Here is a 23,301-nt window from a genome sequence, read left to right on the forward strand (position 1 = left end):
TATCTAAATTCAGTAAGCACAAGCTTGCAGAAGTAGAAAAACCATGTGAACTAGAGCTTACCCGATTTTGTTAAATTAACAAGGCCAGCATGATAAATATTTGTTGTATGAATTGGTCAACAACTTGGGGCTTCACAAACCAGGGCTTTCTTGACAAATAATGTGCAGATCTGTAAACATGTCCATATTCCTTCAATATAAAAATCAAAGCATATATGTAACAGCAAGGGCGGCCAAAATTTTATATCGATGAATATGCCTCGTACAACTATATATGCAGAAAAATTGCAAAATCAAGGGCAACTTTATTTCAAGAATGTTTCATCATATTCATATAGATGAAGAGTATGGTTGCTTAGTAAGAGGAGGCAAACAATGGCAGAAACATATCTTTCTATGTGTGGTTCAATATGGTATGCGTCGTTGATTTTGGTGTTGCAGGCACCGGTCGGGCTGGCTCTAGTGGCCATCGGATGGGCTACTGGAGCCTCGTCCTAGCGCCGGCGGCGGAGCACTGGGAGCCATGCCCTAGCACCGGCGGAGGGGCACTAGGGGTCGCACCATACCATCGACGGCGGGGCCGGTCAAGTCGCGCCGTTGAGTGGCGGCACTGCGGCCATGCCCTAGCGCATGCGTGGGTCTCTAGTGGAGAGGGCGTGAGTTGGGGCTGGGATGAAGCAAGGCGGTGCTGGGGGTAGGGATGGGGACGACAGCGCTGGAGAGATGGAAAGATGGCAACGACGCTCTCTCTGCCTGCTACGATCTGGATATGGGGGATGGGTTTTAGGGTTACCTCCTTTTTCCCTGTGGGCCAAAAGCCCATTACCTTCAGAGAAATGTTCACTTCACACAGTTTTTTTCCCGTCGACACATATTGGTCTACCGCGTAGATGAAAATTTAGCGCCATATCTGTTTCCCCTCACGCCAAATGGTTTGCAATTTCTGTAGGAAGACGGTGACCCACGCGGAAATATTTTTTTTCTGTGAGTCCATTTCATAACCCACATAATTATTCTATTTTCCGTGGGTTCAAGTTGCACCTTCAAAAAATATTTGTTATTCTGTAGGTTATCTGTAGGACCTACAGAAAATATTATAGGGGCCCACAGCCTTGCTCCAAAGTGTGGTAGTGCTCTAGGTCACTTAACGCTAGCTGCAGTGTGGCGATCGAAAAAATGGTGCGGCCTCTCTGAAGAGGCCCTACCCCAGCACGAGCCAGCGCTATATATATATATGTATATATATATATATATGGACTACCAAGAGCGAGCACTGGGCAGCAATTAACGCTAGGGTTTGGCTCGAATATATGCGAGTGTCGCTATAGCTGTAGCATTTTTGCTGGGTATATATATATATACAAGCTTCCCTGTAGCAATAATATTATCCAGTTTGCAGCTATGGTTGGAATTGAAATTAGGGGTGAAACGGTCGGACTCACCAGAATATTGTCTATGAAAATGACGCTCGATCGGTCGATTAGAAATTAATCAACTATATTTATCAATTGAACTATTCAATGTCAACTACTATAAATCTATAATAATTTTACAATAATCAAATTCTATATATGACTTGGAATTAATTTTTTTTTTGAGAAACGACTTGGAATTAATATATAGTATTGCACAAGAATATAGAAATATGCTATGGCAAGGGCGGAGCAAGGATTATATCGATGGTGTCACCTCTAATTTTCAACAAGGAACATGACTTCTACTGTTATATATGCCGATAAATGGCAAATGCAAGGGAAAAAAGGCAACTTTCTTTCCGATACTGTTTCATCATATTCATATACTATCCTGCTCAATTGGTGAAATTTAATTATAAAATAATACTATAATAAATAATCTTGTTTCATTAATTGTATATGCTTATGTGCAAAGTATATAATAACACTGCCTTTTTAGTTTTTATATTTAACCAGGATTAGCTTTTACTACGTTTCTTAGCTAGAGCTGACATCGTAGAAATTAGGTGGGGTGATCGTTTTGGCATTTTCGCTGAAAAATAATTTGTGGATAAATTTTTTATATACATATTCTTATGAATCTAAAAGAAAAAACTAAAAATAAACTATGATAAAAAATATCCCAAAATTAACTTTAAATTTAAAATTAAAGATATAATTTTGGTTTAAACATAAACAGAAGCAACATTTTGGTTTAAACATAAACAGAAGCAACATTTTGGTTTAAACATAAACTCTATAATCATAGTCAATATAAGGCACATGAACACGCAATGCAATGCATCTGCAAATTTAGACACAGTTGCAAAGCCTTTTCGCATATGCGACCATTACTTTTTTCTACCACATGTTTATGAAATATTTATAAAAATAATGATGGAAAATATTTAATCTATATTGTCATTTCCACTTGACAAGTCTTAATATATAGTTATGTGTGTATTAGCGTATAAAGTACGTTTTAAGATTTCATTTGCACACGTAATAATAATGAATGTCATCGCTTTGAGAATGGTGGTAGCATTTCTAAAAAGAATATGGAAAACGATGAGAAAAGAACTATATATATATATCTCCGTCCTATTGCTCGTGCAAAATGCAGATAAAAAGCTTCACGATTTAAAAACTTAATTTAGAATTTCATTTATTAACAGGTTCATTTCATATAATTTATGATTATAGTATTTCATTTTGTTTGTTTCAACGATACAATATTAATCTTGAACTGAAAGTTAATTATTATCTATTTTGAATCTCATATTTATCCAACAGGGGATTTTCGACCAATGTGATGTTGGAGTAATATCTCTGAAATAATATAATATCTTTATAGGTTAAGTATGTTCTAATAAGTCGTTACAGTTTTTGGTGTATGTTGGCTCCATTCTTTTGCCCAGATTATTCCTCGGTTTTTTTATATGTACGCTTTCCAAACTATTAAATGGTATATATTTTGCAAAATAATATATATATATACACACACGCATAAGTTGATCATCTCATATTTCTAAAGTAGATTTTTCAACATTGTAGTAATTAATTCTATTGTTTATACAATGAAATATATACCACAAAAGTTAAATAATATTTTATCTTTGTCTAACAAAAAAACACGAGCTTTGTGTTGCTATGCCAAAATTTTAAGTGTCCCTAATCAATAAATTGAGAGAGAAATAAATGATAAAGAGGAAAACGATGCACGCTATATTTATTTTCTTTATTTGACTTGATAAATATGATATAATCACCGGTCTCATGTTTGTTGAGTTATAATCCAAATCTCTAGTAGAAGGGCCGACTTTGATGGAGCGAAGCAGAGGCCCGTTGCCGGGAAGCTTGGGCTGGAGTGAATGTCGGCCTATTGGGCCGTGTGCTCGGGGACGCCCGGGGAGTGTGGGCGCGGAGCCCCCGCGGCACGGACTCTATGGTTTTAGGATTTCACTATATATACCTCTTGTAAGCCGCCTATGGTATTGTAACCTTATCTCGAAATAGTAAAGATATTTTCCCATGGTATTGTAACCTTATCTCGAAATAATAAAGATATTTTTCTCCTGCTTTAGGAGGTTTTTTTAAGTTAAATCCCGTGTCTTATGTGATTGATCTACTATGTTCATAGTTTATTTGCCCGTCGTTTCCTAAGAATGTTTAGTTTAATTAGTTCTAATTTGCTTGTGCGGTAACATAAACATGCATGTGTCATCCAAATTAAAGAAAATTCGATCGAACCCGTCTGGTCAGAGCTTTGCTTCATCAAAGTTCATGCACCAAGGCTTTAAGATTATACGGAGTATATGTGAAGGATACGTATGTGCACAAGTATATATGAATTATTCATCTAATTACTACTTTTTTTCTTTTGGCGGTGGATCCATCTCTAACTGCCGGTGCTCGATCAATGATGCAATCATTCACATATCATTTGCTGTTTTTAGTAATGATCTTCATCTTTGTAGGTATAGGCAAGTGTTAAATAAAATAATTAACATCCCAATTTGCCATTTCTTATATATAATAAGAAACTAAATCTGTCAGTATAATAGCTAGCTCATGCACGCTTCGTTAATTTGCAAAGGAGGAGAATGTTCCGACTTACATGCTACATTAATGTAATTAATTACCTAAGTACGTACCTAACCATTGTCAACGAACATGTTCTCGTAAAGCATATGCAATAATGCCTCTCTTCACTTACCGGAAACGTTGCTAGACTGGTTTCCTCCTCTTACTAACTAATAACATCTCTCCATATATAAAATAATGGTATCAGCGAAAAAAATGATTTTTAGTAGCCGTAGTTTTATTTGTTTTGAGACAGTCATCAGCTTTTGTTTAGGAAGGTCATTTCATCACTCTACTGTGAGAAACTCGGAAAGTGTATGCATGTAGGAGCCCCTAATTAATCTGCCCAATTGTGTGAGGCACTTAACTAGCTCAATACGCCATATATATATTGGATTTTTTTTTATTATTTGACTCTTTTTTTAATTTTAAAACTAAACCCACAATTAATTTTCAGATATAAACATTTTTGCTACACAAAAGTCGTACTGCATCAATTAGATTGGTGTGGCAAACCCACTCCTCACGGTGCCACGGTGTTATTTCAGGTACGTACGCCCGGTTGATCTGGTGGGTGTGGCGAACAAATTTAGATCCAAAGATAAGTTGTTGGAGTTTTTAGTTTCAAAATTATAAAGTTTAAATAATAAAAGGTACTATCAAATACTTGGGGCTTATGTTGTTCATTGACGTTTCTAATCTTTTCTATTTCTTTGCGACAGAGAAGGACCGGTCATTGCCAAAAATTTTAGAAAAAAAAAAGGCTAAACGAACATTTCGGCATTACAAATGATTCAGCCTTACAAATTTTATATCAAAAAAGACAATCTTACGGCTAATATTTTGGCATTTCTTATTCATTTTTCTTTATTGAGTTTGGCTACAGTACAAACCAAACGAAAATTTCTGTTGATATAATAATAACTACTAGATTTTTGTCTGTATAGCACAGCGCAGACACTTGGGCCAGCTTAAGGCCTTTTCGAGCCATAATTTGAGGCCGAAAGGAACGGACTGCTCGGCCTCAGTTAGGCCCACACTAGCGCGCTTATATTGGGTTGTATTGGGCTTCCGAGCCAGATACGGCCCGACAGTACGGGCTTCCACGTTAAGGCTTTCTCCGGTTTTTCTATACCGAGTTGGGCTTCCGTTTGGCCCAGCACAAAACGAGGGTCTACCCAACATAAATCAGAATTTTTGAATTTTTAATTTTACTTATTAAATAATTTACAAATGTAAATTTTCATTTCGAAAATTAACAAAACTAACCTCAGGGCGGAAAGGTACGGCGGAGACGGGCGATGACGACGTGGTGGCAATTTTGCGCTTTGCCCCCTCGTCGCCCTCTATAAGGGTAAGGGGCACAATGTAAAATTGTCGTGTGCGTCCGAAAATTCTCGATTGGACCGCGGTTTGATATTTAATCACAAGCAATACCTAGCATATTTCTTTCTATTTTTGCCAACAAAGCAAAAAAAATCAAAGAAAATATGCTCATTTGAGGGTTCAACCTCTAGTCTTCATCTTGAGGAAAGAAGAGAGCAGTTGTGACCACCAAGCCAAGATGATGCTTGTGATTTAATAATGACATACGTGATATATATATATATGTATGAAACCTCGGTTTAATCGAAAAAATTCTTGAGCGCACGTGGCGATTTTGCACTTTGCCCCTTGCCGTCCTCTGTAAGGGCGGGGAGGGACAAAGTGCAAAATTGCCACTTCGCCATTATTGTCCGTCTTTGGCTCCCTCTCCGCCCTCTGCCACGTTACCTTTCCACCCTCTATGAGGCGGCAGCAGGTTAATTTTGTCAATTTCGAAAATGAAAAATTACATTTGTAAATTATTTAATATATAAAATTTAAAATTCAAAAATTCTAATAAATCAACTCTTTAGGTTTGAGCTTGTTATTCTGCCTTTTGTTACGTGCCATTGGTTCGTAAATAAAGAAATTTTATTCCTTCCATACCCTAAGCTATCCATCTATTCTACTATTAATACAGGGTATTTTGTCCTCCCCCCTTAATTCCTTGCTGAAATGCTATGCATGTGTTATTTTTGATTTTTTTAAATAATAGTACCATTTAAATGAAAATTTGCAAAAATATATGCTATGTCACAAAAAAAATATATAAAAATACGACCCTATCAAACTATATGGTTGGCAGCACTTCTATCAAACAAAGGACGAACAACAAGGCCCTATCGAAGTGAAGGACCCTATCGACAAACTCCCTCCACGCCAAACCTATCGAAAGTTCAAGTTCGCCAAGTTGTCTCCCCACCTCACAAGGTCCCTGTCAAATTTGACCATGTTGATATGCCTCATGTCGACCCAACCTAGTTCAATATAGTCTTTATTTTGTAATTTTTGATATTCAACCCTTATTTTTGTGATATTCCATTTAAATGATCCTATTTTTCAAGAAATTCGTGTTGTTTTTGGGACAAAGTATGTGTGGTTGTAATCCCATGCCAATCCCCGTGGCCAGGGTCAAATCCTATGTAGTGATGGGTATTCCTATGGATTAGGTGATGTCCGCGCACATTATTGTTTCATAGAAAGTATCACTTTGCTATGATTTTAAATGTGGATTTTTCAAAAATGTAATAATAGCAATGATTTATCCCAAATTATAACTTTATCCATTATATGGGCAGGGCATGTTGGCCCAACTTATACTAGATGAGTATTCCATGTGTATGAAAAGTGGACCAAAACTTATCAAACAACAAAAATTATAGCTTTGTGATAAAAACATATATTATCGTTGCATTTTTCTAAAATATCAAGCTAAAGGTGTGTCACTTAAGCTGATAATTTTAATAGAAATTGTTGTTATCTGAAATCTACTCTTTGTTAGAATATTATATTGTGCAATAGACCATATTGAATAAATTTGTAGTAGTGGAAGAAAAGTGCACCAACTAAAGGTATAACAAATTAAAGTAAATGTTTGACTTGGTCATAAATACAGTACAACAAGTTGAAGTAAATGTTTGATACTATGATGAAATGAAAATTGTGGGTTAACGGGACTTGTCTGAGCAAATATGTTACCAACAAGCATTGCTTCCAATTTACCATATCTGCAACAAACGAAAGCTAATTCCAGACATGAAAACCAAATTATCCACTCTTTTTTTTTCTATTTTACAAAAAAAAACCGCTTGAATAATACTCCCTCCGTTTCATAACGTAAGATGTTTGACTTTTTTGCTTGTAATGTTTGATCATTTGTCTTATTTAAAAAATTATAGAAATATAATTTATTTTGCTTGTGACTTACTTTATTATCAAAAGAACTCTAAGTAAAACTTGTCATTTTTTATATTTGTTCTAAAATTTTGAATAAGACGAATAGTCAAACGTTAGCAAAAAAAAGTCAAACATTTTACGTTACGAAACGGAGGTAGTAGCTATGATGATATTTCTTATAACTTTATAGTATCAATTTTGTATTATCAATTAAAAGCAGTGGTAAATTTACAATTACCGTAAACCACGTTAGCTACCTTAACCTGAACTTTGTTAAAATGCATTGTGTTTTAACTTGAATTAGATTCCATACATACTTTTACTTCTACACGAAGGTGTATTAAAATAAGTTTCACTAAACATCAAGATACATCATCAAACCTATGAAATTTTAATGAAATTTCATAAAATCTGACTGAAACTTTTTAAATTCGAGAACCGCCATAAGTTCTGCCCATGTTTTACAATATTTTCATTAGATATATTTAACTTAGTGCAAAGTAAAACTTATTTTTGGTATGCTTTGGTGTAGAAGGAAACTATGGAATAAACCCAATGTAAGATGAAACATGTTTACAATGGTAAAAATTGCAGTTTAGGCCATATTCTTTGCCCCTTCTTTCCAATCCATATTCTACTAATATGTTAAACGAGGTGTTTTGCCAACAAATATTATATAAGAGAGGTGTTTTAAAAACCATATCAGTATATTTTTAAATTTTTTAGTTAATAATTAATTAATCATATTGATTCATTGTTACATTTTTAGCACGGTTTACTGAACCAATTGCCAAGCATGGCCTTACTTTCATTGAGATATATAAAAGTACTCTCCTACAATATTTTTCCTTAAAAGTGATTTAACAGTACAAAACTCCAACCCTATGTTTATCACCATCCATAATCATGTCCAAATTTTTACTCTACAAAACTCAGGTGATATTTGAATTTGACCCAAATTAGTGGATTACAATAGGCTATTATTACAAATCAGCACAATTACTGTAATAAAGTAAAACCGTTGTGGGAAACAAAACCCCTCAAAACCCTACTACTCCGGCCCCCCGTCCATGGCCTGATTCCTTCCGCCTCGCCGCCGCCGGAGGCGGTCAAACGATGCTATCCCTCCCCCCGCGCCGCCACCTCCTCTTCCTCCACTGCTCGCGCCGCCGGCGCCCTGCCCTCCTCCCGCTCTCCGTTCCGGCCGCCACCGCCGCCCTCTCCACCCTCCCGACCACCACCACCACCACCTCCGCCGGCGACGACGCCGCCGCCGCCCCCATCTCCCACCGCCTCCGCCTCCTCCGCTCCCTCCAGGCCGTCCCCGCCGACCGCCTCCTCTCCCACCCTCTCCCGTCCTCCGCGCACGTCTGCGTCGCCGCCCACCTCCTCGCCCGCGACCGCCTCTACGCCCACTCCCGCCGCCTCCTCTCCCGCCTCCTCGCGCCCGGCTGCCACCGCCCCCACCTCGCCGCCTCGCTCGTCGACCTCCTCCACCGCGCGGCCCACGCCCTCGGCCCCCGCCGCAGCGCGCTCGCCTCTGTGCTCGACACGCTCCTCTCCGTCCTCGCCGACCGCGGCCTCCTCGACGACGCCGTCTGCGCCGTCGCCCGCGTCCGCGAGCTGCGCGTGCCCCCCAACACCCGCACCTGCAACCACATCCTCCTCCGCCTTGCCCGAGACCGCAGCGGCCGGCTCGTCCGGCGGCTCTTCGAGCAGCTGCCCGCGCCCAACGTATTCACGTTCAACATCGTGATCGATTTCCTCTGCAAGGAGGGGGAGCTCGCGGAGGCGAGGTCTCTGTTCTCGAGGATGAAGGAGATGGGATGCTCGCCAGATGTTGTAACTTACAATTCTTTGATTGATGGGTATGGGAAATGTGGGGAGCTGGAAGTGGTGGAGCAGCTTCTGGAGGAGATGAGGAGGTCTGGTTGTAAAGCTGATGTTGTGACATACAATGCATTGATCAATTGCTTTTCCAAGTTTGGGAGGATGGAGAGAGCATACAGCTACTTTGCTGAGATGAAGAGGGTGGGGGTGGTAGCAAATGTAGTAACCTTTAGCACCTTTGTTGATGCATTCTGCAAGGAGGGATTGGTGCAAGAGGCAATGAAGTTGTTCGCGCAGATGAGGGTGAGGGGGATGATGCTGAATGAGTTTACGTATACGTGTTTGATTGATGGAACATGCAAGGCAGGGAGGCTTGACGATGCTATTGTGTTGCTTGATGAAATGGTACAGCAAGGGGTGCCGTTGAATGTGGTAACATACACTGTGTTGGTTGATGGCCTATGCAAAGAAGGGAAGGTTGTGGAAGCAGAGGATGTTTTGAGGATGATGGAGAAGGCTGGTGTCAGAGCCAATGAATTGCTTTACACTACATTAATCCATGGCCATTTCATGAAAAAGAACAGTGAGAAAGCACTTGATTTGCTAAATGAGATGAAGAATAAAGGATTGGAACTTGATGTTTCACTCTATGGTGCACTCATTCAGGGGCTTTGTAATGTGCACAAGTTGGATGAGGCTATGAGTTTGTTAAATAAAATGGACGAGTCTGGCCTGGAACCCAATTATATCATATATACAACTATGATGGATGTGTGTTTTAAATCAGGAAAGGTGTCAGAAGCCATTGCCATGCTGCACAAAATTCTGGATTCTGGAGTCCAGCCTAATGTAATAACGTATTGTGCATTGATTGATGGATTGTGTAAAGCAGGATCGGTTGATGAGGCAGTCTCCCATTTTAAGAAAATGAGAGACATAGGACTAGATCCTAATGTTCAGGCTTACACTGCTTTGGTTGATGGTTTATGCAAGAATGGTTGTTTGAACAAGGCTGTACAGTTGTTTAATGAAATGGTTGAGAAAGGCATGTCTTTGGACAAAGTTGTGTACACAGCTCTTCTGGATGGGTACCTGAAGCAGGGAAACCTCCATGACGCCTTTGCCCTCAAGGCCAAGATGATTGATAGTGGTTTGCAACTTGATCTCTTTTGCTACACTTGTTTTATATCAGGTTTCTGTAATCTAAACATGATGCAAGAAGCTAGAGAAGTTTTTTCAGAAATGATTGGACATGGTATTGCTCCTGATAAGGCAGTTTACAGCTGTCTAATAAGCAAATACCAGAAATTAGGGAACTTGGAGGAGGCAATTGATCTTCAGAATGAAATGGAAAGAGCTTTACCATCTTGTACAGATAGTGATACTGCATCTGATGGTAAAACTTGAGCTCGTGTAATCATATCACTTCTGGAACTGAAACTGTGTAAGCATCAGTGCCACTCTGCTGATTTTTTTTTGTGCAGCATATTCCACTGATTCAGTATAATTATCCTGATATTTTTCGGCTGGCTCAAGTTGCTCAACAAACTGAATTAGGTGCCAAATTTTAAAAGGCACATGAAAATTTCCTGTTAGCCTCGGAATGCACCCCAGCAAACACAAGTGTCCTGCTTCTCTACTAGGTAAGGATACAAAGGACAACTAAAGTTAAAGAAATGGTTCATTCGATATTTAGAATCAATATGCTATCTGACCATTCTTCAGTGACTCACTAATTGCTTTTCCTTGTGGTATGTATTGCTCGAGCAAGCATGATAGCTTGGTTGCATATATTTCTAGCTATCTAGATAATGCTGCATCACTGCGGCTGTGTTCTTTTCAGCTGCAAACTTTGGCTAATTAGCTGCACACAAAACAAGAAACGTGATTAACATATGATTAATTGAGTATTAATTACTAAAAACTAAAAAATGGATTTATCTGACTTTTAAAAACAACTTCTACATAAAAAGGTTTTGCACGAAATGAACTGTTTAGCAGTTTGAAAATCGTGCTAACGGAAATCGAGAAGTAGCTAAACCCCTTTAGCTGTTTAGAACAAGCCATGCGTGTGTTTGCAGAAAATATTTGGCAGTTATTTTCATTCCCAAAAGACATCTACGTCATTTCCTTTGATATGTAACGCTGCTGTTTATGTTTGATACAGGTTGCAGATATCACCTATTATACTTCAGCTGTTGCATATGCCAGTAACAGATCAGTTATGTATGAACTGTCAAGCAAGCATGTAGGTGCAGGCCTTTTCTCATGATCCAGTACGTTCTCTTTATAATTTTATTAATCTTTAGTTGATAGATATTGTTTGGATCTGTTTTGTTTATGCAACTATTGGTGTTTATTGGCATAAGAAGATAGGTGTCTTTATTTTGAAATCTTTAATATGCTGCCGGTAATGGATAAGCATTAAACAATCACATCTCAAAAGAAAAGAAAAGAAAAATGAAAGAAGGGTAATCAAGCAAATTCTGTTTTTTCCCTTCCTCATTCATGTTTTTCTTATCTTACTGGACATCTGCACAAGCCAGAGAAATTAGCTTTGCTCAACTAAATACTATCTAGAGTTCATGTCTCAAGAAGAATGGTGTCTGCAGTTTCTTGGTAGCAGGACGAAACAATGCAGCATCAGCATTTTATTTTCAGTGTCTCATCTTACTAGAAACCTAAAAAAATGTATTGAAAATCCCAGCATTTCTAGTCTGCAATCTGGCTCTCATAGTGTAATGTCTTCATCCTTCTGTTATTGAAAACCAATAAATCAATACATTTTTTCACCAAGAAGTCCATCACATAACTACCTAGTTGTTATTTCAGGTTTCCCATGGGCATAATCATTTTGTCCAAGCCACAAGTGCCAGAGGATTAATGGACTGATTCTTGTCTTTTGAAATGGCAAAATAGTCCTTTTCATTATGTTACTACAGGGGTCTCACTTAACCATAAGGAGGCAGTAGGTGTTGCACCTCCTTATCTCATATCGCCTGCCCATCCTTCAGGGAATGAGATATAAAATGGAATTGATGGAAGCAGCATGAGAAAGAAACACCACAGAGCTGGAAAATTACAGTGTGTTTTGCTATAGTCTGTTCTTCAATAACTGCAGAATAGTATCAGACTGCAGATGTGTCTGATATCTGATGTTATCGCTGCAAGTTTTTCCATCTGCTATGTGTACTGGTTTCTTGATACTGCTATCAGCCACAGTGATGCAATAACCAAACAGTTTGAGGTTAAGATTCATTGTTTGCTACAAAAGGACCTACTAGGACCTAGGAAGAACATCGTAATGGCTGCAACTGACTGGCTTCAGGTTTCAACTTGATGTTGGTTATAACTGAGGTGTGTTCAATTCAGGATAAGCATTCTATCCTGCCAGTCATCAGGTGAGAATCAACGTTGGAGAATGAATACATTCAATTGTTACTGCCCCCCGTAGTTTTATTTAGTTTATATTGGCTCCCTTCTTTTCAGATTATTCATTGGATTATTAACTTGGACTATTTGCTCCATGCTTCGAAAGCTATGTTCTCTTCAAAATACTTTCTTGTATTGCATTACTAGTCCACTTGTTTAAGCTACTGATTAAGTTTATATCTTATAATATTTGATTTATTCCTATAATGAAGTAGATAATCCATGGTAATGATCTGCTCAATAATCTAAATCAAACATGGCCTTAAGTTATTGTAATGCACCTTACCAATGCAATCTTCTACTTGACCAGGGCATTCTGTTCAACTAATTTAAAGAGGTGGTGCTACCAGTATGCAGAGGAAATGCATTTGCTGACAATAATCTCGGAACTGGGGATGATACTAACAATTTTTTTAGAAAAGAAGAATAATTTGGCTGTACATTTTTTGGAAGAGGTTCAACAATATTTTGGTGAAGAGGTGATCTTTTAGAGTACTGCAGGCTTCAAAACATGATAGAGCCGAGAAGCGGTTTTTCTAGACAAGATCTTGTCGCAGTCTCAGGCAATTTTTTTTTTGAGTGATTAGTCATAAACAAAGAAAAGTAACATAGTCTCACAATAGATATGACTTGGTATTCTCTGTTACGTAGATCTTTTTGCACATAAGCTTTTTGTATTGTAGTGTTGTTCCCAAATCATTTATTATTTTTCCCAAGAAAGATTGCAATTTTGACTATTGCAGATTGTAGAGCCAATGGCTGTACGATTCATTCATTTTTCGTACTCATTGTAACAGAGATTCCATTTTCTTACATGATGATTCAACATGCACTAGTATTTTACATCAGGTAACATAAAAAATACAGATGATATTGTTCTCAGTTCCTTGCATTCTGTCGTTCTGAAACGTCTGATTATACTGATACTATTTCAGACACTTCAAAAACTATCTTTCTCCTCGTATATATGACCGATCTCTAAACCGGTTGATTCTTACATTGAAAAGTGATTTTTTTTTTTGTTCGCTTAGGCTGCGATGCGATGGGGCCTGTGGACGGCGACGAGCTTGACGCCGCGCCGGAAGCTGAGCACCATCCCGAACTGGAGCTCCGGCGGCGACTCCATCCGCGGCGACCGCCGGAACACGAAGCGGCGGTAGAGGTGCACCATGGCCAGCTTCACCTCCTGCAGCGCGAACCGCCGCCCAGGGCACGCCCGGGGCCCCAGCCCGAACGGTAGGTGCGCGTAGGGGTGCCGCCGCCGCTCCTCGTCGCCCCCGGCGTCGAACCTCTCCGGCCGGAACTCGCCGGGGTCCGGGAACTGCGCCTCGTCGCGCGCCAGGACCCCCGGCGCCATCCACACCCACGTCCCCTGAGGTATAATTAGTTGCCGTTTTAACTGCGTGCTTAGAGATTTAAGAGTATCTTCGAGAGATGTTTAAAATTGATTTCTAAAACTGAATTTTAGAAATGGGCTAGAAAATATATCTCAAACAGGTTACCAAATATATTCTAATATTTACACGTTCTCAAAATTAACTCTCTTGTATTCTAAATTTAAGATAAAAATACAATTTATTCAGTTTTAAATATCTGTTGGAGGGGTACATAATTTTTATGCCTAATATTTTTTGGGATGAACATAATACATGTTTTTAGAAAGTAAAATATTAGCATCCTCTCGGAGATGCTCTAATGCGGCTTTTAACGGTGAGATTAGAGGAGACTAATTTGTTCGGTTTTTTTTGGTCTTTTAGAGGAGACTAATTTGTTCGTTTTTTTTTTGGTCTTTTTTTTTCACCTTTGGGAGTGTGTAGCCTCCGACGACTACTTGCTCCGAGGTCTCCCTCGCGATGAGCGGCGACACCGTGTAGAATCGCATCGCCTCCTTTATCACCTGCACATTTTTAAAAAAATATATATATATAATGATTTTTAGCACTTGAACTTTGTTTGAAGTTCGGGGTGTAAACCGTATGAACCGTTTTGAATAATTCGGTGGGTAAAATAAGCCAAAAAAATTTGTTTTGTCGGTAAGTGGAGTGAAATGGACTTTTTTCTGTCCCTACCTTCCAAAACCAGACGAAGGATACGCTTGGACTTTTCTTTAGTAGTTCTCTCAAGTAAACATGATTTCTACGTCGCAGCTTTATTATGAATATTTTATAGGTGCATATTATTACTTCATTACGTCTACGACAATAAAAATGTACCTAACTGAAGGTCATGGTAGTGAAAAAATATTATATTATCAATCAACCCACTGTGCGCATAAGTAGCTCTACCACTCACACTTCAGCTATAACTCAATTTAAATTTTAAAACTTAGCTAGAGTGGATATTAGAGTTCTATCATTATAGTTTATTTTTAATATTTACTCAAATATCGCTAAGGGCATGTATAAAAGCTTCACTTATAAAATTAAATTTTTATGCGGAAAAACCATTAAGACTTATAATTAGCATAAGCGAAATGAACCAACTGATTTAAGGTTGGAAAATAACCAATCGATCTTACAGTTCACCATGAAAATTTTACTTCAACTAGAACTAAAGGGTGAAAAAACAAATGTGTATTTACTCAAGCAATTATTGCCTATGCTTCATATTATAAAATGATCCGACTCTTTCCCGGTGTTATCTAAAAGTCAAAACTGAAAAATAAACTATAATAAAGAAAACCTCAAAATCAATTTTAAATTTAAGTTTAAAAATTTAAATTTTGACTTATAAGCATAAACAAAAGCCAAAAGATGGGGTTATCATATGAATGTTAATAAATCTAAACACGTATATAAAATATATATATTTATTTATGGATAAATCTAAGGAGAAAAAAACATCTTATAATATATATAATGAAGAGACTATTAAGTAAGTAGATGTTTTTTTAGTACTAGTGATTATCTTTTTTTCCGGAACTTACCTGGTCGAGGTAGGGGAACTTGTGCTCCAGGTCGTCGGCCGTCGGGACGGCGTCGAGCGGGCCGAACCGGTCGACCTCGTCGAGCAGCTTCGACTCCACCTCCGGGTGGCCGGCGACGAGGTACACGGCGGAGGAGAGCGTGAAGGCCGTGGTGGCGGAGCCGGCGAGGAGGTGCTCGTAGGTGAGCGCGCCGACGTAGTCCGGCGTGAGCAGCGCCCGCATCTTGTCGCTGCCGTCGCGGGCGTTGAGCACGGCGGAGAGGAAATCCCGCCGCTCCCTCCTCGCCTCGCCCCCGGCGCGCTCCCGCCCCGCCACGATCGCCTCCACCCGCGCCCGCAGCCGCTCGTTGGTGCGCGCGATCCGCCAGTCCGCCGTCCCCGGGACGCGGCCGAGCAGCCGCCGCGCCGGCTCCTGCAACGCCGGCGCGACGAGGCCGAGCACGATGGAGAGCGAGCCGGTGAGGTCCATCTTTAGGGAGGTGGTGGAGTGGACGTGCTCCCTGATGAACTCAGCGGCCTCGCCGCCGCCGGCGTCGGCGTGCGCTGCTGCCGCCTTCGCCGCCGTCAGGCCGAAGTCGACGCCGAACGCCGCCTGGCCGATGACGTCGGTGGCCAGCTTGAGGGACAGGTCGGAGAAGTCGACGTCGCGCTGCTCCGCCGCCGCGGCCGCTATGGCGTCCGCCGCGCGCACGACGCAGCTCTGCATGGTGGGGATGAGGCCGGCGAGGTGCGACGGCTGGTACAGCGAGATGATCGTGTTCCTCATCGCTGACCACCTCGCATCCCTGCGATTTAGTGCAACCATTCTTGTACTGTTCAAAATTTTCAAGAATCACGAGGTATTTTGAAACATTTCATGCAAAAATTTATATAGAATCCCTGCGTCTGGAACAGAAGAGAACACACATACAAACTGATATTACTCCAGTCGATATAGCTTTGTTGATATTCTTATACCAATCTCTAAAAAATGCTCTCGAGATGAGTCAAACACAAAAGCTAATCCTTCCGTCCCACAATGAATTAATCTTTGGGATATGTTGTTTGTCCCACGTAGATTTTATTTTTAAGCAATTATTGTTTGGTAAAGTGGTAGATAAATATTTTAGAATTTGAAAAATAAGAAACAATTAAATTGAGGTTGGCTAAAAACAAAATAATTTTAGACGGAAAAAGTGGAGGTTCCACTTTAACCAATTGAATGAATTGAAACCTAGGGCATATAGTCATAGTTAGAACTACACGTTAGGGACAGCATGACTATCCATTTTTCCAATGAACAACTAAGATCGGATGCTATAGTTTTGTTGCTACAGCTGCTACTACTATATTATCTCCCATGTATAAATAGTGGTATGTAATATTTAGACTCTTAAGTTTACATCAAGCACTCTAGTGTGACGGTTTATGTTACAGTCACACTAGAACCGCACTGTCTCCAAATCCCAATAGACCATAGACACGTTCGTGGATCATCATTACCTATCTGTTAAAATCGTTTGAGAAAGTTCAATAGCACAAAAACAAAGACATATTTACCCTGTTAAAATCATTCTACCCAGCCAAAAACAATCTCTACATTATACCATCCTTGAATTTAAAGAGGTGTGTTTGTTTTCTTCTACCTTGTGAAGAAGAGGCCCTTCTGGTGGAGAGTGGAGCCGGCGATCGGCGACGGCAAGCTCCGGTTGGCGATGCTCTTGAACTGCCGGATCCCGACCTCCTTGCACAGCTCCGCCTCCGCCACCATCACCAGCGGCTGCCTCCCCAGATGGAACCTAAATTAAACCACATCCATCCATGAAACCCATCACCAAATTATAACCTCACACAAGATCAAAACCGATCACCAAGAAGAGCAGTACATAAAATTGAATCTATTTTGCAGCTGCGAACTTAATTTTTTGTTACCTGAAGATGGGGCCGTACTTCTTGGCGAGGACGCCGAACACGTCGGGGCCATGGGCGGCGAGCAGCGGGAGGTGGCCGACGACGGGGAAGGCGGCCGGCCCCGGCACCCGCCTGACGCCCCACGACGGCGCGTAGGAGTAGACGAGCAGCGCGACGGCGGCGGCGCCGGCGAGGCAGGAGTACCACAGCGTTGAAGGCGCGCACCACGGCGGCAGCCATGGCTGGTCCATCGATCGGAGCAGATGAGGTGAGCTGAGAGCCTGAGACCAGCTTGATCACTTGTGCTTCTCACGAGTGATCGCCACTGCTGCTGATTTGCAGTTGCACCGACCGTCCGTAGTGGTAGCTCGTGGTGTGATCCTGCTGGCATTTTTTATGTGGGAAAAAATTGCCACACGTTTCACCGGATGTCACAAGCGATTTTAGGATATAAATAAAAAAACGAATTTCACAGTTTGCCTAAAAACCGCTAGATGAATCTTTTGAGCCTAATTAATCCGTTATTAACGTATATGGGTTACTGTAGCGCTTATAGCTAATCATAGACTTAAAAAATTTGTCTCACGATTTTTCATATAACTGTACAATTAGTTTTTCGTTTTATTTATGTTTAATGCTCAATTTTTGGAAACTAAACATGGTCTCAATGTGTTTTCAGTGCTGTCAAAGAGATGGGGAGACTGGAGGGTCTCAATGTGTTTTCAGTGCTGTCAAAGAGATGGGGAGACTGGAGCTGATGGATTGGACGGCCATTGTCGCCCACATTCCTCCCAAGTGGGGAAGAACAATGCCCGGGAATTCTTTTTGTTAAACAAGAGTGCATGGGAGAAAAAGAAGAAGACTTGGAAACCACTATGAGCAAATAGCTATGGCATCTAATTGTACTTGCCCCAAGTGGTTTTGTTAACATGATGCTTCCTTTGTTCTTCTCAATTTAACACTTTAGAATACCTTCAGTTAAATTTAATTTACAGATGGTTATATTATATGTAATTGTATAAATACGAAACATATATATTGGCAAACTAGAAAATGCTGATGCTGGGCCAATCCAGACTCAAAATTTTGCAAGTCATCCTGGGCCAAACTCGTCGGCCTTAATTTCGGTGTCCAGCGGCCCGGCCCAACCAAGGAAGCTGGTTCGCTTGCTCGCGGCCACATCAAATCAAAATCACGGGAAAGTTCGGGCCTCCTCCTTCCCCTGCGCGACCCCATCTCGTCTTTCTTTCGAGTTTCTAGCGCACATGAGAACCTTCCAAACAGAAAAAATATCCCCGCGCCCAAACGCATCGCCCCTCCTCCTCCTCCTCCTCCTCCTCCTCTAGTACCTTCCAGAATGTTCCATTTCCCCTTCTATAAATCACTCCACCCCCACCTAATTCTCCCGCCAAAAATCACGCCGATCGACCGGAGGAGGAGCGCGTCTCGCGTAGGATGGACGACTACACGACGACGGTGAAGGAGGAGGCGGAGGTGGTGGTGCTGGATGGGGAGGAGGCGCCGGTGCCGTTGCCGGTGGGGGTGGCGGTGGCGCCGTTCCTGGTGAAGACGTTCGAGATGGTGGAGGACCCGGCGACGGACGCGGTGGTGTCGTGGGGCGCGTCGAGGAACAGCTTCGTGGTGTGGGACCCGCACGCCTTCGCCGCCCGCCTCCTCCCGCTCCACTTCAAGCACGCCAACTTCTCCAGCTTCCTCCGCCAGCTCAACACCTACGTGAGTTGCTCGAGCTCGCCGTCACGTCAATGGCGTTCGTGGCGAGTCGAGTTGTAATCAGTTGTGTTCGTGCGCTTTCCTGTTTCACTGATTCATTGTTGGGTAGCTTGCAGGGGTTCCGGAAGGTGAGCGCCGACAGGTGGGAGTTCGCCAACGAGGACTTCCTCGGCGGGCAGCGCCACCTCCTCGCCAACATCCGCCGCCGCCGCGCCACGGGCACGGGCGCGGCGTCGACGACGACAACGCCGCGCGCGGGGACAGGAGGAGGCGGCGGAGGAGAAGGGGAGGTGGACAGGCTGAGGAGGGACAAGGAGGCGCTGGCGAGGGAGCTGGCGCGGCTGCGGCGGCAGCAGGGGGAGGCGCGGGCGCATCTGCTCGACATGGAGCTCCGGGTGCGGGGCACCGAGAGGCGGCAGGAGCAGTGCACGGCGTTCCTCGCGCGAGCGCTCAGGAACCCCGACGTCCTCGACAAAATCGCGCGCCACCACGCCGCGTCGCTGGCGGTGGAAGGAGGAAAGAAGCGGCGGATGCTCGGCGCGGGCGCGGACGACGACGGCCTCACCTTGGAGGCGCTGGTGCTGGCTGCCGCTGCGGCGGCCGTCCCGTCGTCCGGCTCCAACACCCACGGCACGGGCGCGGTCACCACGGACATGATATGGTACGAGCTGCTCGGCGAGGAGCAGGCGGAGATCGACGTCGAGGTGGACGAGCTCGTCGCCTCCACCTCCGCCGCCGCCGACACGGTACCGGCGTCGGATCCATGGGAGGAGATGGGCGATGAGGAGGTGCAGGAGCTGGTGCAGCAGATTGACTTCTTGGCCTCGCCGAGTTCTTGAATCTTGACCGGTGCAGGAGAGCTTCACGGCGGCGCGGTTGCAAGGCTTGCAGTGTTGCATTAGGCAGAGTAGCCATGGAGCGGAGCTAAGCCGTGAGCTACGACATACTACTATATTGTTGCGTGGCGTGTTAGCATTTCGATCTGCTGTGTGATTGCGGTGCGGTTAGTGCTTAGTTATGTTTGTGAAATGGTTTGGTGATTTGGTTGATTATAATTCGGATTCTGCGTTTGCTCTTGCAGGATCCAGTGATGGCTATGATGGAATGCAGGAAGTGGATGGATGTGGTATCTTATCTGCTTCATGGATTGATGTATAAGGTTATGTATCAACACTTCAATACTGGTAATTCATATGCATATTCATCTCCGGACAATTTTATCATCTAACTTTATATACCAAAATTTATCTTTATATTCAAATTTTAGTATATCGAGATACAAATTAATTGAAGGTACCACTTTTTTCACCTCCTGGTACTTTCTAAATCTCCACTCATATATACGTACTACTTGTTCAAAGAGAATTTGTCTTTTTCCCTCTGTGTGATAAGCATTTCTTTTCTCAATAGGGCGGCATGCCAGGAAGGAATGCATGGATGATTGATTCATATCTAGGCAGCTCCTGGTGAAAGCGAATAATGTCGCCCATATAGCCTTTTCATGAGACTTGTTAGAAGGCACACATTCTATTTCACTGGTGAAGTGGTGATCGATGACCAAATGGTTGCTTTCATGAACATGAACCAACATCAGTATCACCCGTATTTGCTGTTCTATTCAATGTTCTCACGAATTTCATGCAACAGTGTCTTATCTTGATTCTTGATTACGGCAGGTCACTGTTGAGCAAAAATAGCGTTATTCAGCATGAACCTGCACTGTCCAGATGCCAAAATTGGTAGGTACGCATACATCCACTTTACAGATAAACGGGATTTTCACAGGAAACAGTTCGATTCCTCCAAACCAAAGAGGGCCCAAGCATGCAAAAACCCAAACCTCTTGGGAACAGAGACAAATGTGTTAGTCATTAACTGAACAAACATCATCACAAGTTCACAACTCCTGTCCGACGAAAGCTAACTAACTGTATTTGTTACAACACAGAAGCATATGACCCCTGCTTGTCAGCGCTAACGTTGCACCTTCATCAGGAGAAAGGTACAGAAGCTATCTTGGCATTGTTTTTAGTCATCGTCGTCGTCATCATCATCATCATCGAACTCGTCCCCCTCTTCCTCACTCACCTCTTCCATTGGGCCGTCCTCTTCATTAACTATAAAACCTCCAAGTGTTTCATCTTCATCATCCTCTTCATCTTCCTCATCCACTTCATCCCCAACGTTCTTATTTTTCCCTTTGATCTCAGATTTTTCGTTGCGAGGTTTCTTTGGTTCTTTTGATCTTGTCACATACTTTGATCTCTTCACACTAGGACCTCTTGACAGGGAGGCTTTTTCATTCTCACTCTCGCCTGTCCAGTCATCATCTTCACGCTGTCCCTCATTCTTCTTCTTAGCGACTCTACCCTTTGATTTACCTCCCTCATCATCTTCATCATCGGAACTCTTTCTTAATTCCTCCAGAAACCAATTCCAATCCTTTGGGGGACGGATTCTTCCTTTCGGATAGTTGTCAAATTCATGGCCCATTGATAAGAACCCGAATTCTGCAGCCAAAAAACTATTGTGTGATTTAACAGGATGGATTTTTTTTTCACATTGTGTAGATTTTAGAGGAATGAATGACCCATGTAAACATCAAGACTGAAATATTTAGCAAACAATAGGACAACATTTATCACTGCAGCAGCACCCTGATTTTGCCAATGAAACAGAAAATGTACTATAACGAACCTATAGCAATGTACTACTATTTTTGTATTCTTCTTCATTTCCTACATCTACATGAACATACTTTAGGTATTTTCACAGAAATCAGCAATCGTTTTCTACTGTTTTATACTTGGCAGTTTGGCATCTAACCAACACGAGCTAACTGCATATTACAAAAAGGCCCAACTGCAAGATCAAAATCAAATGCAATGGTTAGTAAACTAATCACCCCAATGTACTAGCATGAACTGAGGTATTCTTATCAACTCATTTCTACAGCATTGTCACAACCAAAATTTAACTTTGATTCGCAATGGCCTAGATTGTATTTTTTTGAGGGGGGGGGGGGGGGGGGGGGGGGGGGAGGGGGATTTTTTTTTCCCTCTAAAAGAGGTGTTATCAACTCATCTCTACAGTATTGTCACAACCAAAATTTAACTTTGATTCGCATTGGCCTAGATTGTATTTTTTGGGGGAATTTTTCTTTTTCCCCTCTAAAAGGAAGAACAATATTAGAACAACTCACAGGCCAAAGCTCACCTCGAATCGGGTCGATGCCTGCTGGATCAAATTTCGAATCCTCCGCTTCCGCATCCAATTCCCCACCGATCGCCGCATCGGCATCCGCCGCAGCAGCCTCCTCGTCGGCGGTGACCTCCATGGCTTCCTCCGCCGCCCGCCTCTCCCTCTCCTTCCGCTCCCTCGTGCGCCTCTCCACCGCGTCCAGGACCTCCGCCTCCACATCCCCGCCCTTGCTCCCCCTCCTCCTCCTCCTCCGCACCGCCCAGAACGACGGCGCCCTCAGCGACAGCGCGACCCCGTCCCCGTCCAGGAGCTCCCCGGCCTCGCCGCGCCGGTACACCCTGCTCCCGCCGCCGCGCGAGCGGACGACCACGGGGTTCCTCCCGACGACCTCGAAGGCGACCCTGGGCTCCCCCTCCTCCTCCTCTTCCGCGACGCCGCCGCCGCCGCCGAGGAGGAGGCGGAGGGACACGTGGCGGCGCGAGACTTGCCGGTCGGCTTCTCCGCCGAGGTCGCCGCGGCCGAGCACGGCCTCGGGGGAGTCTGCCGAGAGGGACACCGACGCCGCTCGGCTCCCGCCGCCGGCTGCTTCGAGCGCCAGCTCCATGGCGCCGGTCGCCGGGGAGAGGAGTGGGAGGACGCGTGTCCAGGGCTTGCTTGTGCTGTGCTGCTGTGGGCCGTGACGCCGTGCAATTGGGCCGGGCCGATTTTGGCATTCGAGGCCCGAGCCTGTACAGCGTTTTCGCGCTTATGGGAACTTTTAAGATTTCGATCATTTTACGCACATGCAGAAGACACCACGGTACCACCACTGCATTCTATGTGTATATCCGTGTGTGTGAATCTATAACCTCATTATTCCTCTAAAAATAAAATCAGTAGTATTCTTGAATCTCTACTAAAAACTTAATTTTGTATAATATAAAACGAAGGTGATGCATGTTATAGACACAGACACATTTTAGGTACATTCAAACCTTGAACATACCTGTCTTGC

At 42.7% G+C, this 23,301-nt stretch overlaps 4 protein-coding genes across 9 annotated transcripts; 2 read left to right on the forward strand and 2 right to left on the reverse strand.

Annotated features, from left to right (window-relative positions):
* The first annotated feature begins 9,053 nt into the window (after positions 1 to 9,053).
* Positions 9,054 to 13,670, forward strand: LOC102716981 (putative pentatricopeptide repeat-containing protein At2g02150). Of its 6 annotated transcripts, XM_040525458.1 has the most exons (6): positions 9,054 to 10,524; positions 10,613 to 10,771; positions 11,296 to 11,404; positions 11,961 to 12,529; positions 12,871 to 13,039; positions 13,592 to 13,670. In XM_040525458.1, exons 1-2 carry the CDS (start codon positions 9,111 to 9,113, stop codon positions 10,633 to 10,635), a joined length of 1,437 nt encoding a protein of 478 aa, XP_040381392.1. In that variant the 5' UTR covers positions 9,054 to 9,110; the 3' UTR covers positions 10,636 to 10,771; positions 11,296 to 11,404; positions 11,961 to 12,529; positions 12,871 to 13,039; positions 13,592 to 13,670. The 6 variants fall into 6 exon arrangements, with proteins under 6 accessions (XP_040381392.1, XP_040381393.1, XP_040381389.1 ...); XM_040525459.1 differs by lacking the exon at positions 13,592 to 13,670 and having other exon boundaries at positions 9,054 to 10,572; positions 10,665 to 10,771; positions 12,871 to 13,290; XM_040525455.1 differs by lacking the exon at positions 13,592 to 13,670 and having other exon boundaries at positions 12,871 to 13,290.
* LOC102717261 (cytochrome P450 711A1-like) lies at positions 13,405 to 17,661 on the reverse strand. Its single transcript, XM_040525454.1, has 5 exons — positions 17,397 to 17,661; positions 17,111 to 17,263; positions 15,487 to 16,270; positions 14,362 to 14,457; positions 13,405 to 13,932 (listed from the first exon to the last, which is right to left on the reverse strand). The coding sequence occupies exons 1-5, from the start codon at positions 17,624 to 17,626 to the stop codon at positions 13,588 to 13,590; spliced, it is 1,608 nt and encodes a 535-aa protein (XP_040381388.1). The 5' UTR covers positions 17,627 to 17,661; the 3' UTR covers positions 13,405 to 13,587.
* Positions 17,662 to 18,830: 1,169 nt separating this feature from the next.
* Positions 18,831 to 20,600, forward strand: LOC102717536 (putative heat stress transcription factor A-6a). The gene is made up of 3 exons (XM_040525176.1): positions 18,831 to 19,109; positions 19,223 to 20,290; positions 20,517 to 20,600. The coding sequence occupies exons 1-2, from the start codon at positions 18,831 to 18,833 to the stop codon at positions 19,943 to 19,945; spliced, it is 1,002 nt and encodes a 333-aa protein (XP_040381110.1). The 3' UTR covers positions 19,946 to 20,290; positions 20,517 to 20,600.
* Positions 20,601 to 20,784: 184 nt separating this feature from the next.
* On the reverse strand, positions 20,785 to 22,912 carry LOC102717811 (sarcoplasmic reticulum histidine-rich calcium-binding protein). Its single transcript, XM_006657000.3, has 2 exons — positions 22,323 to 22,912; positions 20,785 to 21,616 (listed from the first exon to the last, which is right to left on the reverse strand). Exons 1-2 carry the CDS (start codon positions 22,909 to 22,911, stop codon positions 21,135 to 21,137), a joined length of 1,071 nt encoding a protein of 356 aa, XP_006657063.2. The 5' UTR covers position 22,912; the 3' UTR covers positions 20,785 to 21,134.
* Between the last annotated feature and the right edge of the window lie 389 nt (positions 22,913 to 23,301).

Source organism: Oryza brachyantha, chromosome 6 (genome assembly GCF_000231095.2).
Source record: "Oryza brachyantha chromosome 6, ObraRS2, whole genome shotgun sequence".
In the NCBI taxonomy this organism is placed as follows: Eukaryota; Viridiplantae; Streptophyta; class Magnoliopsida; order Poales; family Poaceae; genus Oryza; species Oryza brachyantha.

What these genes read in the sequence shown, in the direction of transcription:
- LOC102716981 (XM_040525458.1), top strand. Translation starts at nt 9,111, where the DNA reads ATGAAGGAGATGGGATGCTCGCCAGATGTTGTAACTTACAATTCTTTG. An exon ending in TAGTGATACTGCATCTGATG is followed by an intron (nt 10,525 to 10,612) that starts GTAAAACTTGAG and finishes TTTTTTGTGCAG; the next exon opens with CATATTCCACTGATTCAGTA.
- LOC102717261 (XM_040525454.1), bottom strand. Translation starts at nt 17,626, where the DNA reads ATGGACCAGCCATGGCTGCCGCCGTGGTGCGCGCCTTCAACGCTGTGG. An exon ending in AAGTACGGCCCCATCTTCAG is followed by an intron (nt 17,264 to 17,396) that starts GTAACAAAAAAT and finishes GGTTTAATTTAG; the next exon opens with GTTCCATCTGGGGAGGCAGC. An exon ending in AAGGGCCTCTTCTTCACAAG is followed by an intron (nt 16,271 to 17,110) that starts GTAGAAGAAAAC and finishes ACTAAATCGCAG; the next exon opens with GGATGCGAGGTGGTCAGCGA.
- LOC102717536 (XM_040525176.1), top strand. Translation starts at nt 18,831, where the DNA reads ATGGACGACTACACGACGACGGTGAAGGAGGAGGCGGAGGTGGTGGTG. An exon ending in TCCGCCAGCTCAACACCTAC is followed by an intron (nt 19,110 to 19,222) that starts GTGAGTTGCTCG and finishes GGTAGCTTGCAG; the next exon opens with GGGTTCCGGAAGGTGAGCGC.
- LOC102717811 (XM_006657000.3), bottom strand. Translation starts at nt 22,911, where the DNA reads ATGGAGCTGGCGCTCGAAGCAGCCGGCGGCGGGAGCCGAGCGGCGTCG. An exon ending in AGGCATCGACCCGATTCGAG is followed by an intron (nt 21,617 to 22,322) that starts GTGAGCTTTGGC and finishes TTTTGGCTGCAG; the next exon opens with AATTCGGGTTCTTATCAATG.